At 43.7% G+C, this 14,393-nt stretch overlaps 1 protein-coding gene across 5 annotated transcripts in view; it reads left to right on the forward strand.

Moving 5' to 3' along the window:
* LOC137356506 (kinase D-interacting substrate of 220 kDa-like) overlaps positions 1–14,393 on the forward strand; it is a 222,811-nt gene that overhangs the window by 57,317 nt on the left and 151,101 nt on the right. For 4 of the 5 annotated variants that reach the window (XM_068022406.1, XM_068022401.1, XM_068022395.1 and 1 more), the window contains exon 7: positions 13,172–13,273. In XM_068022406.1, the coding sequence (XP_067878507.1) occupies positions 13,172–13,273 (102 nt within the window). The remainder of the gene's footprint in view (positions 1–13,171; positions 13,274–14,393) is intronic. The other variant, XM_068022405.1, reaches the window with a different exon arrangement.

Here is a 14,393-nt window from a genome sequence, read left to right on the forward strand (position 1 = left end):
TTTTTCTTTGGATATACATGCTTTTCATTAGATTTGATTTAGGTTTGTACGTGATATGTGACACTCAGCTAAATCAGGCATACATTCTACATGCAATCTAGAAAAGATCTGTCTGAAATTTGTAGCTAATTGTGCATGATCAGTTATAATACTACATGAATTGTCTATTTTTCCCCATCTCATTGTCCTGTCTTGGATCTCAGTAATCTTGGTGATTTTTTTAGATTTTTGCCAAAGGCTGAGGGGGGAAAAAAAGAATTTCTTTTGTTCTTCTGAGAAAAGGGATGGGCTCTGTTTTTGAGGAGGACTTTGTATTTCAACTCCTGTATTGATTTGAAATTTATCGTGGTGTCAAATAAGAATTAATAGAAGCAAAACCATTGCCTCATCTAGAATACCTTTAATCTTTTGAGAAAAGAAAGTATGGCTGTTTTTGTTGGGGGTAGTGGAGGGAGGGAGTATACTAATCTTGCTTATTAATTGAAATTTGACACCGGAGCAAAAACATTACTTAGATCTTGAATTTTGTAACTTGTTTTTCTTTTTAGCCTGTTAATTTTTAAACCATAATTGTAGTAAATTGCATTGGAAGAGAAGAGTACAACAAGCGAAAGCAAATGCCATACTTGGAGTTATCAGACCATGTCGTGACGAGCAAACCATTGTTGTGACATGTCAAAAATACTACTGTTGAGCTGAATTTTGCTTTCATGGACTACTGTCCTGGTGACAATGAAAACTACTGGATGTTCCAGCTACTGTTAGAACTCATTGCTGTTATGACAACTCTCCATGTGAAACTACCAGGGATAGTTGCCACATTAGGTTGGTAGATTCTTCACTTGTGGAGTGCATACTCCGTTTGACTAAAATTTAACCTGTTGAGATGGGAACTGCAAAAACTAAAGGCAGTCAAACAGCAAATGGCTGTGGAAAGGATTGAATATAGGAGAAAGGGAGTTAGAAAATTAACTTCAAGCAGAACAAGATGATCCACTGATGTGGGATAGTGTAGCATCTTCACTATTTTTATATTACACAAACTAGTTGTATTGATAAAAATAAGTGTATCTGATCATAGCTAATTTCTGTATGTTCACCTGATGGAATAAAATAATCTTTTTTTTAAATGTACAGAGTTTTATCTTGCAATGTATTTGCTCAGTCTACCTTGAAGATATTAGAGAAATACATATGCAAAAGAGACATGTAATTGACTCAAATCGAAGGGGATGCTGTTTACTCCCCTGCACTATAGTATCATATGAGTAAATAGTGAGTCAACTCTCATAAAAGCAAGATTGTGTTTGCTGACAAGGCAACCACAAGATGGCGCAGTACTTGCACATGCGCAAATGCAGGCTCTTCAACTGGAATGTCAGTGTCTGTGACGTTCAGGCAGCTGCCAGGATTAAAGATGGCGCTGCTCAATTTATCACAGGAAATTCTTATGGCTAGATCGTTCCAGCAAACTAACTTTACATTAAGTTGGATGGAAGCCCAGTAATATGCTACTATCTAGTTAGATTACTAACTGTAATCCTCAGATCCATTTAATATTCCAATAATCCTATGAAATACAAAAAGAATTTTATGATTGACTTGCCATTGGAAGATAGTAAATTGTCACCCCGATCGAAAATCAGGCAGAGTATAAAATATGCTGCCAATTTGTTGTTATTCATTTACATGACTGACCAGGACTTATTTCACCTGAACGCAGCTATTAGCTCCCGCCCCACTGGCTGCTTTCCCCCCTTGGCAACTCGCTTTCTCCCCATCCTCCTCACTGCAGCTGGAGACGGGGAATGGGGGTGGGGCGGAAGGGGGGAGCGAGCGGCCGGAGAGCGAGGCGGCGCGAAGCGAGGAACAATTGGCCAGGGAAGTTGGGAGCAGCGAGGTCTGGAGCAAGAGGCTGGGGGAGAAAGCGTCGAAGCCTGGAGCGAGTTGCCGAGGGGCGAGAGCTCCAGCCTCAAACACTCCCATTCAACCCTTCCTCCAGCCGAGTGGGGGGCTGGATACCCGATGTCGCTTTATTGCGCATATGCGAAGATGGACCAGGCGTGGATACGCGTGATGTCGGCGCTGCACAATGACTTCATCCGGCGCACGGGCCAGTTAGTCCTGGCAAGATGTAGCTGTGCATGTGCACACTTGGCGCACTCTGATGACATCAGCGAGCCACTGCATTGGCAGGAATCACTTTGTAAAAGCAACATATTCAGACTACTTGAAGGTGCAGCTAACTAGTGAATGCAGGAGGGTATCCACAGCAGACCTGAATTGTAAACAGGCACTTAGCCTACTGACGCTCATCATTATAGAATCAGACTTCCCTTCTAGCTTAGCATCTAAATGCATTTTGGTTGCCCTTAATGGTTTTTGCAGCTGCTGTCCTGCCTGATTTGCTATCCCAGCCATTCGTTACCTATTTAAAAAAACTTTTGCTTATGACCTGGATTTTGTGCTCAGCGATGAACATAAATAGGAGCTGGAGTAGGCTATTTGGCTCTTCTGAGCCTGCTCTGCCACTCAACAAGTTCATGCCTGATCTTCTACCTCAACACTACAAGCAGCCGCTTGATTGGCACCCCATCCACAAAAAACACTCACTCCCTCCATCACAGGCGCACAGTGGCAACAATGTGTACCATCTACAAGATGCACTGCTGCAAGGCTCCTTAGATAGCACCTTCCAAACCTGTGATCTCTACCACCTAGAAGGGCAAGGGCAGCAGATGCATGGGAACACCATCACCTGCAGGTTCCCCTCCAAGCCACACACCATCCTGACTTAGAACTATATCACCGTTCCTTCACTGATGCTGGGTCAAAATCCTGGAGCTCCCTTTCTAACAGCACTGTGGGTGTACCTACCCCACATGGACTGCAGCAGTTCAAGGAGGTAGCTCACCACCACCTTCTCGAGGGCAATTGGGAATGGGCGATAAATGTTGGCCTAGCCAGGGACGCCCACATCCCATGAATGAATAAAAAAAATCCCCATATTCCTTAATTCCCTTCGTACCCAAAAATCTATCAAGCTCTTTTTTGAATATACTGAACGGCTGAACGTTCACAACTCTCTGGGATAGCGAATTCCAAAGATTCACAACTGTTTGAAGATGGTTCTCGTCTCAGTCCTAAATGACTGACCCCTTATTCTGAGACTGTGACCCTATGTTCTAGATTCCCTAGCCATGGGAAACCTCTCAGCATCTACCCTGTTAAGCCCCTTAAAATTTTTTATAAGTTTCAATGAGATCACCTCTCATTTTTCTCAAATCCAGGGGATATCGGCCTAGTCTACTTAATTTCTCCTCGGGTCAATCCCCTAATCCCAGGAACCAGTCTAGTGAACCTTTGTTGCACTCCCTCTCGGCCAAGTATGACCTTTGTTCGATAAGGAGACCAAAACTGCACACGGTACTCCAGGTGCAGTTTCACCAATGAAGTGTATAATTATACAAAGACTTCTTTACTCTTATACTCCAATTCATTTGTAACAAAAGCTAATGTATCATTTGGCTACCTAATTGCTTGCTGTACCTGCATGTTAACTTTCAGTGATTCATGTACAAGGACACCCAGGCCTTTCCGAATGCAAACATTTCCCAGTCTCTCACCATTCAAAAAATATTCTGCTTTTGTTTTTCCAACCAAAGTGGATAACTTCATACTTTGACACATTGTATTTCATCTGCCATATTCTTGCCCATTCACCCAACTTGTCTATATCCCTTTGCAGCCTCTTAATGCCCTTTTCCCATTTAATTTTATATCATCAGCAAACTTGAATATATTACACTCTGTATCCTCATCTAAGTCATTAATATAGACTTTAAATACCTGAGGCCCAAGTACTGATCTTTGCGGTATTCCACTAGTTACTGCCTTCCAACCTGAAAATATCCCAGCTATTCTTACTGTTTTCTGTCCATTAACCATCCTCAATCTGAATGTTGTGTAATAGCCTCATGTGTGACACCTTATCGAATGCTTTCCAAATACACTACATCCACTGATTCCTCCTTGTCCATCTTACTACGTAAATGATCAAAAAAACCTAACAAATTTGTCAAACAGGAATTTCCCTTTCATAAATCTGCATTGCTGCTGCTTACCATTTTATGATTTTTTTTAAGTGCCCTGTTAACACGTCCTTAATAGGTTCTAGTATTTTGCCTATTTAGCCTAACTGGTCTATAGTTCCCCGTTTTCTCTCCCTCCTTTTTTAAAAAAAAAAATAGCAGGGTTGCGTTTGCTACCTTCAATCCTTGGGAGATGTTCTAGAATCTAAGGAATCCTGGAAGATCAGAACCAATGCATCCTCTATCTCTGCAGCTACCTCCTTTTAAAACACGAATGCAAGTCGTTGGGTCCTGGGGATTTGTCCCCACTTAGTCCCATTAATTTCTCTAGTACTATTTACTTATATTGTGTTTTCTTTTTGCTTATTCTTGCTAGACCCTTGGTTCCCGATTATTTCAGGAATGTTGTTTTGTATCTTACACGGTGAAGGCAGATACAAAACATTTTTTAATGTCTCTGCCATTTCCTTATTCCCCATTATAATTTCGCCTGCATCTGCCTCTAATGGACCCATGTTTACTTCCACTAATCTAATCTCTTCCTATATACATACCTGTAGAAACGTTTACTACCTGTTTTTATATCTCTTGCTAGTCTGCTCTCAAATTCTCTTTTCTCTTCCCCTATCAATTTCTTGGCCCTCCTTTGCTGAATTCTAAAATCCTCCTGCTCCTCAGGCTTACTACTTTTTTGGCAACATTATAAGCCTCCTCCTTTGATCTATTGGCCGGAATTTTACCGTAATTGCTGGCTCCGGCATGGGTGGAACTCAAACGGATGCGGCCTCCGTTCCTGCGCTGCATCTCCTATCCACCGGCATCACAGCCAATTAGCTACCCCGCGGCGTAACTGAGACCTGAATCGGCTGGTGCGGGCGGGAAGATATACATCATTGGGGGCGGAGCTACATCCGGGAATGTCTGACGTAAACCCTTGAAAAATGTTTACCTCAATGAAATTGACCAGGTACTCATTCATTGTTTAAAAATCAACAGTAGTAGTTGTGGTTCACTGAGAGGCTACAGTTCTGTTAGTGCAGAAGGAGTTAGAGATTTAAACACAGGTGGAGGAAGTCATGGAGGGGAGAAGCACTCGCTCAGCCTCCCGTTTTTCAGATGATTCACTACAGGCCCACCTTCAGGCGGTTGAGGAGAGGCGTGATATCCTCTTCAACCCAGATGGTAGAAGGCGACCGTCGACAGTGACAAAGAGGGCCTGGCTGGAGGTCGCAGAGGAGGTCAGCAGCCGTGGCGTTGTTCGGCGCACATGGATACAGTGCTGCAAGCGCCTCAATGACCTGCTTCGCTCTGCCCGGGTAAGGGGCATTCCTCATTCATCTAATCGTTATTTTGTCAAGGGAAGGGTGTATTTGTATTCATGATGCAATGTGGAGCCCCTGTATGATCATTGCCTGGCTGCCTCCTTGCATTGGGATGCAAGATGGGTATATGTGAGATGAACGTTAAGGAGGGATTGCAATGCTCAGCAATGGCACAGCAGTTAAAAGCCACATCAACCCATTTGGGTGATTGCGTGAAATGCGCACAAATGTTTGACCTAATTTTTTTCTTTCATTAGGAAAAGAGGGCACACAACGCCCGAGAGAGGTCCCGGACAGGTGGTGGCGTGGCCTGTCCAGCATTCCTCAGTAGAATGGAGGAGGACGCATTGATGATAGCAGGGCAGGAAGGAGGATGAGCCGTAGCAGATGGCGAGGCCAGTGGACATGGCCATGATCATGAGTGATCCAGAAAGTGGTGTATTAGTGCATTTCGGGGGGGAGGGGGCAGGGTGGGGGAGGTTGATGGGCCAGTGTTGTTATGAGTTACTAATGAACATAATTAAGCCCTCAATAGTCCCATCATACTGATGTGACTATAATGGACTCAAATACATGTTCTCCACTCTGGCTTTCTGATCAAACTGATCAATATGATTTTCCCAGCAGGTGACCGACTGCATGGAACAGGAAGCGTCTCAGTTGTACCACCATCCACCTCTGAGATTGAGGAGGGCGCCTCAGAGGGCGCACCGTCACATCCTCGCTACACACCAAGCACCAGCGCAGATACAGACACCTCGGATGGGATTTGCGTGTCCGTGAATTCGATTTCACATCCAGGTGCCAGGCCAGCCACCGGAGGCAGAATCGGCCAATGCCTCACACAGTCGGAGGAGTGTGGGAGGCCAGGCCAGTGCAGAGCAGCAAGCTGATGACATGCCTTTGAGAACATCCATTCGGCGGGAGATGTTGCAGGTGCAGGAAGCGGTCCTTGAAAGTCTGGCGGAGCTGCCTGAGACAATGCGCAGAATTAATTAAATTCTGGCTACATCCATCCAGAGTATGATTTCTGCTCACTCTCAGGCAATTGAACATCTGGCTTCCCCCATTGACAGATTGGCGGCTGCAGTGGAAGGGCCAGTTCTGGATGCACTTCGTGACGTCAGATCGATTGTGGCCTCCCTGGACCAGAGCATCAGAGAGCAGAATCTGATGCGCTGGCGCCAGGTCGAGGCCGCTCATCCCTCTGATGTCACCATTGAGGATCGTCAGAGCCTCACGAGGGCACAGGGACAGCAGATCGCATATGGGAGCTCCTCTCAGGGCGCCTCTGATGCATCCTCCAGCTCCTTGCTCCCTCTGCCAGGGACATGTGATCAGCGAAATCCCAGGGTGTTACAGGGTACTCATGAGATTTCTCAGGAGAACCCTGAGATGCCGGGACCCTCACGGTCGCAAGCAAGCAGAGGACATCCGCCAAAGTCATCACAAGCAGGGCAGCAAACAGTTCAGCCTCCTGCCTCTGGTGTGTCTGGTAGCGAGGGATCATGCACCCTAAAGAGCACTCGGAAAAGATTTAAGAAATCATTTTAACATCACTAATGGTTCACAGGGTGAATTGAAAGGTTTTTTATTTGAATGTGTTATAAAATATTGTAATAAAATCGGGTTCTCTGAGATTTTATCATGGCTTTCCTGAAGTCAATTCCAACATCGTTGCTCAACAAAAGTAGTTTGACATGTGAGGTCTCACACCTGGGTGGCGTTCCTCATGATGTGAAGGATTGCATCGTTGCATTCTCTCTCCCCGTGAAGGTGTGAATTTGCCTTTTCAGACCCTCACAATTAGTCTTGTCATATGGTAATCCCAATTGTGCGAAAATTTACAGACTCTCAATGGAAACGTCTGCCTCTTAAAGACACCCTTATCTATCGAGCACTTAGATCCAAATTAAATTCAGCTTCCTCTCCATGACCATCAAATCAGTGGTGTCCAGCTTCATCATCAGAAACATCATCGTCATCTGATGACACATCGCGATGACACTGATCCTTCTCCAGTGCCTCTCCATTTTGAGTCACCAGGTTATACAAGGCACAGCAGACGACAATTATTCTTACAACCCTTGAAGGTGCGTACTGCAGTGCTGCACCTGAACCTCATCTTAAGCAGGCCTATAGTTTGTTTGATGGTCACTGTGGTGGCCGCATGGCTCTCATTGTATCGTTCCTCCGCATGACCCCTTGGATTCCTCACTGGTGTCATGAGCCATGCCTTCAGAGGATAACCCCCTGTTGCCAAGTATCCATCCCTCCATTCTGTCTGGAGGCCTGAAAAGTGCAGTACGTGGGAGTTTCGGAGAATGAAGACATCATGACAAATCCCAGGGTAACGTGCACACACCTGCATGATTCTCTGACAATGATCACAGACGAGCTGAACATTCATTGAATGGTATCTCTTGCGGTTAATCAATGCCCCCAACTGACCTGCTGGGGCTCTGAAGGCCACATGAGTACAGTCAATCACGCCCTGTTCCATTGGAAACCCAGATATAGTGCTGAAGCCTCTGGCTCTCTCAGCCTCACAAGTGTTGTCTGCCTTGAACGTGATGAATTGGTTACCACATTGGAACAATGCATCAGTCACAACCTTGATGTAGTAGTGCGCTGCTGCTTGTGAGACTCCACACAAGTCTGCTGCTGAGGCCAGATGCATAGAAGTTAAGAGATATTGTAACCTTCAGAGCGACAGGCATTGGATGGCCTCCTATACAGTTTGAGGAAACATCCACTGCCAACATCTCACAAAGAGATGTGACTGTCTCCCATGACAGTCGCAGACGTCTTTTGCACTGGCGATCTGACAGCTGCAGGTAGCTCAGACGCAGCCGGTATGCCCCTCCTGGTGGGTAGGCACGTATCCTGACGTATTTGCTAACTGGCGACTCTGCCACCTGCTCTCCCTCCCACATCACGATGGTGCACTGGGTCAGCTTGTTGCACGTTCCCCTGCACATTTGTCCTTCTGTCCCTCATAGGGGCAAGGTCCCTCCTCATCTGATGATCCACCTCCACATTGAACAATTCCCATTGCTGTACTACTCACCAGATGCTCTGACCACAGGTATTAGCTTACAGCAGTTAGGACTGGCTCACGAGATCCCCTTCCTTTCACCACATAAATCAAAGTTGATGGGTCCCCATCAGCAGTGCAGAACACTCAGATGAATCCTTTAGCACTAGTTGCAAGTCACACACCTTGTCAGGATATACAAATAGCATTAGAATTATTTCAGAGTAAAACTGAAAATTGTACTTCCAACTCCCTCCTGAATCAATGCCTGCCGCCCTTATGAACCTGCCGGCTGGCCGACACGCCCCACGAGCCGATTTACGGACGTTAAATCAGACCTCATACGTAAAATTGTATACAATTGCTTTGTAAACGACCTCAATTACCTTTCAATTACTTGTATACGGGCGGAGAGCGCAGACTCGCTCACGCCCGACTTCCGACATTGATAAAATGATGGCTGCACGTAATGACGCCGGGGACACGGCCCGACGTCATCGCGCTTCATTTTACCATCCGGACGCCTCCGAAGAGACACGTTTAATGCCGGTAAAATTCCGGCCATTATCTTTAATTCCCTTTGTTAGCCATGGTTGGTCCAAGTTTTCTGTGAGATTTTTGTGCCTTAAAGAAATATATATTTGTTGGCAAATTATGTATTAATTCTTTAAATGCTAGCCATTGCTGTCTACCAACACATCTTTTAATGTAGTTTCCCAATCTACCTTAGCCAACTCGCCCCACATACATCGGAGCATAGGAGCAGGAGTAGGCCATTCAGCCCATCGAGCCTGCCCCTCCATTCAGTATGATCATGGCTGATCATCCACTTCAATGCCTTTTTCCCACACTATCCTCATATCGCTTTATGTCATTTGTATTTAGAAATCTGTCAATCTCTGCTTTAAACATACTCAATGACTCAGCTTCCACAGCCCTCTGGGGTAGAGAATTCCAAATATTCACAACCCTCTAAGTAAAGAAATTTTTCCTCATCTCGGCCCTAAGTGGCTTCCCCCTTATTTTGAAATTGTGTTCCCTGGTTCTAGACTCCCCAACCAGGGGAAACATCGTAGCTGCATCTGCCCTGTCTATCCCTTTTAAATATTTGTAGGTTTCAATGAGATCACCTCTCATTCTTAGCAACTCTAGAGAATACAGGTCCAGTTTCCCCAATCTCTCTCCATAGGACAGTCCCGCCATCCTGGGAACAAATCTGGTGAACCTTCATTGCACTCCCTCTATGGCAATAATATCTTTCCTAAGGTAAGAGGACCAAAACTGCACACAGTACTCCAAGTGCGGTCTAACCAAGGTTCTATACGATTGAAGCAAGACTTCACGACTCTTGTACTCAAATCTTCTTGCGATAAAGGCTAACATACTATTAGCCTTCCTAATTGCTTGCTGCACCTGCATGTTAGCTTTCTGTGACTTATTGACAAGGGTACCCAGGTCCCTTTGTACATCTACACTTTTTCTAATCTCTCACCATTTAAGAAATAGTCTGCACATCTGTTCCTCCTACCAAAGTGGATAACCTGTCATTTTTCCACATTATATTCCATCTGCCATGTTCTTGCTCACACATTAAGTCTGTCCAAATCCCCTTGGAGCCGCTTTGCATCTTCCTCACAACACACATTCCCACCTAGTTTTGTGTAATCCGCGAACTCGGAAATACTACATTTGGTCCCCACATCCAAATCATTATATGTGTATGTATATATATATATATATATAATAGCTTGGGCACAAGTACTGATCCCTGCTCTACCCCACTAGTCACAGCTTGCCAACGTGAGAATGACCCGTTTATTCCTACTCTCTGCTTTCTGCCTGTTAACCAATCCTTAACCCATGCCACGTGCTTTAATTTTGCTCGCCAATCTCCTGTGGGGGACTTTATCAAAAGCCTTCTGAAAATACAAGTATATACCACGTCCACCGACTCCCCTTTATCAATTCTGTTAGTAACATCCTCAAAAAACTCCCAACAGGTTCGTCAAACATGATTACCTATGTAATTTGCTTTTAGATTTAAGACCATCGTTTCGGTTCACTAAATCACTTTCAAACTCAATATAAAATTCTGTCATGGCCACTCTTCCCTTTACTACAAGGTTATTAATTAACCCTTTTGCATTGCACAACACTAGATCTGGTCTGTTCCCTAGTTGGTTTATGACATCTGATCTAGAAAACTCTCCTGTATACATTCCGTGAACTTGTCCTCCACACTATTGCTGCAAATTTGGTTTGCCCAGTCTATGAAGATTAAATTCCCGCATGATTACTGTATTACCCTTATTACATGTCTCCAATTTGCTGATTCATACTCTGACCTACACTACAACTACTGTTAGGAGTCCTAGAAACAGCTTCCTCCAATGTTTTCTGCCCCTTGGTGTTTCTTAGCTCCACCTAAACTGATTCTACTACTTGATTTTCTGAACTAAGATTCTTTCTGTCCACTGTCCCTCCTCCTCTTCTCTTTTGTCTGTCTCTTATTCCCTGATACTTAATTATAGCTTGAGTTCCCAACTTTGGTTACTTTGCAACCCTGTCTCCGTAATGGCTATCACATCTAATCTATTAATTTCTATGTGCTATTAATTCATCTAATTTGTTGTGAATGCTTCATACATTGATATAGTGCCTTCAGCTTTGACATTTTTCTAATTTTTTCCCTGACGTCACCTTAGTAACGCCCTATTACCTTTGTGTTATGGCGGGAGGAATGCATTGTTCATTCTAGTCCCACTTCTCCACTGGCCACAACATATATTTAAGTTTTCCCACTTACTGATACGGTCAATCATATACTTTATTTTTTTCCAGAATAAAACACACTAACCAGGTTTCTTTAATGAACAACAAAATTCAGTTTATTATAAAACAAGACTTAACCAGTAATGAAGTAAAGCATAAACACACAGATTGAAATTTTAAAGTTCCCTTTTTACCATGGCCCCTTGCACTCACACACACACACACACACACACACACACACACGCACGTACACATACATCAGTTAACCGGAAAAATAAAAGGAATTTTTGTTCAGAGCTCTGTTACACACACAAAAGCAGTTGGGCTGGATACTTGCTCATTCCTGAAGAAAACAGCAGATGAGATGTTGTTCCAAAACTGGCATACAGTCTAGCCTTCAAGTATAGATAGATGGGTCACTGGGATCTTTGAGAATAGTTCTTTTCAGGCGGCGTTGAGAATTAATTTAGCTTGCTTTCTTCAAAGACAGGAGACGAGAGGAGTTGATACAGTGGACTTCTCAGACTGTCTTAGAGAGGTGCTGGAAAGTTGGGCTGGGTTGTGGTCTTCTGTCCTTCCTTGGGAATTCTCTTCTCTGCTTGGAAGTTCTCTTCCTTTTTCTGCAGGCTTTTTAAAGAGATGGAACAGGCTGGGCTGAGCTGGGGTTTTATTTTTTTTACTCCAATCCCTTTTAAACAGTTCATTCCCAACTCCAAATAATTCAAAAGTGAAGCCAGAAACAGAAAGTCCACCTTCTGACCTGTCACTTCTCTGCGCACATCTTCCCCACTTACCAGGGTTTCTGTTCGATTTTTAACTTGAGTCATGTGACAACCAGTACATGTTGCCAACCAAGTTCTCTGTGTCCTCTTGACCCTCTTGAAAAAGAACTGGTCCAACATTTTTTCAGTTTGACTATGAATTCCTCAAAAAATATTTCTAACAAAAACAGAAGCACTTTCATAACATTTGTTACTCTCGCTGTTCCTTTCTGATCCACTGCTTATTTTTATCCAAAATGCTGCTCTGCTCTAGAGCCTTGACATTTCCTTTGCTGCATTTGAATTCACCTTTTCCTGAATCCGCCACCACAGTGACAAGCTCTCACAGCTGACCTTGAAGGAAACTACATACAATGATCTAGCAAGCTCTGTGGCATGGATTACATCCTTCCTGGCAGTAATTTCATTCTGGTGCCAGCCATAGGGAATTTCTGGGGTCTAGCCACAAGCTGCCATCAAGCAGGCTAAGCAGCCAATCAGCTTGAAGAATTCTCATAAACTGAGGAGTAAGAAGAGGATTTGATCATTCGCTATTTATAATTTTACAGAAAGCAAAATAAATATTGGGACATAAACATGGGATGAAGGTAGAAGCTGAAATATCATAAACATTTCTAAAAACTTTAAAAATCAATGGAATTTCTCAATGGAGAAATCTGATATCCCACATGTATAAAACCAGTTTTTCAGGGTTAGAGAGATTTCTCAGCAGAAAGTATGACTTAGTACGCGTTTAAAAACCCAGTTACGTTTAAAAACCCACTTGCATCTCTTTCCACAAGGTTTTTTCAAGGCTTTTCACAGCAAGGATGATAGCTTTAAAAAGTGGAAGTTCACGTCAATTCATTGATGTCTAATTGACTTCTATCTGCTATGACTTCAACAGTGCACCCTGTGGAGGAGCAGGGAATTGCTAATGGTAACTTGTGGATTTCCACATTTTGACTATGCAGGTGTGGATACCAGAAGTTGCTGTCAGTTTCACAGAGTAATGATGGTGACGCTAGCGGTTTTGCCATCATTACAACCACAAAATTTGGCAAATCTGTTTTACTTCAGTATACTGTAAATGCATGCTTTATGAAATTCAGTTTTGTATTTTTAGATTTTCTCAATGCCTTAATATGTTCCAGTAATCAGTTAATGAAGGCTTTACATTTTCATCAGCAGTATAGTGTTTACCCTATTATTTGGGCAGCTGGACGAGGGCATCATGAAATCGTTGAACTTCTACTGCAGCATGGAGCCAAAGTCAACTGTTCTGACAAAGTAAGTGCATAAAATATAAACAAAATAAAATGCTTTACATTAGCTTTTGCATAAAAGTGTAACAAAAATGTAACCTTCATTTGGTAAATGCAGAAAATCCAGTATGCTAGATTTATGTTAGGATTTCTTAGCTACCTGATTCAAGGAGTCTGTTGAGGATGAATGGAAAGGTAACTACCGAAAATTGCAACCTTAAATTATTATAGTTGCCTCTTCTAGTCAGTGTAATTCTTGATATAAATATTTTTTCTTTCCTATTGATAGCAGTGCAATGTGCTACATTCTGGGAAGGAAATTTTTGAATCTTGCACAGTGGATTTCCTGGATAATTGCATGGTAGTCCTGTAATGAAGGGGCTACTGTTATAATGCAATAGGAAATGAAAGCAGTTTACTTTCTGTAGTAAAGGACTGGAGGAATTATTTCCTATCTCTAATAAATGTCATATTGGGGATATACCTGAGATCTGAATTCAGGCGGTATATTGATTCCACAAGTGTATGTGCTTACAAAATGTGTATGAACACAAAAGTCCGAGTGTATCAAACCTGTGTCCTCAGTACCTTGCTCTATGGCAGCGAGGCCTGTACAACGTATGTCAGCCAAGAGCGACGTCTCAATTCATTCCATCTTCGTTGCCTCCGGAGAATACTTGGCATCAGGTGGCAGGACCGTATCTCCAACACAGAAGTCCTCGAGGCGGCCAACATCCCCAGCTTATACACACTACTGAGTCAGCGGCGCTTGAGATGGCTTGGCCATGTGAGCCGCATGGAGGATGGCAGGATCTCCAAAGACACATTGTACAGCGAGCTCGCCACTGGTATCAAACCCATCGGCCGTCTATGTCTCCGCTTTAAAGACGTCTGCAAACGCGACATGAAATCCTGTGACATTGATCACAAGTCGTGGGAGTCAGTTGCCAGCGTTCGCCAGAGCTGGCGGACAGCCATAAAGGCGGGGCTAAAGTGTGGTGAGTCGAAGAGACTTAGCAGTTGGCAGGAAAAAAGACAGAGGCGCAAGGGAAGAGCCAACTGTGTAACAGCCCCGACAATCAAATTTTTCTGCGGCACCTGTGGAAGAGCCTGTCACTCTAGAATTGGCCTTTACAGCCACTCCA

The sequence above is a fragment of the Heterodontus francisci genome, chromosome 3 (genome assembly GCF_036365525.1).
Source record: "Heterodontus francisci isolate sHetFra1 chromosome 3, sHetFra1.hap1, whole genome shotgun sequence".
Lineage (NCBI taxonomy): Eukaryota > Metazoa > Chordata > Chondrichthyes > Heterodontiformes > Heterodontidae > Heterodontus > Heterodontus francisci.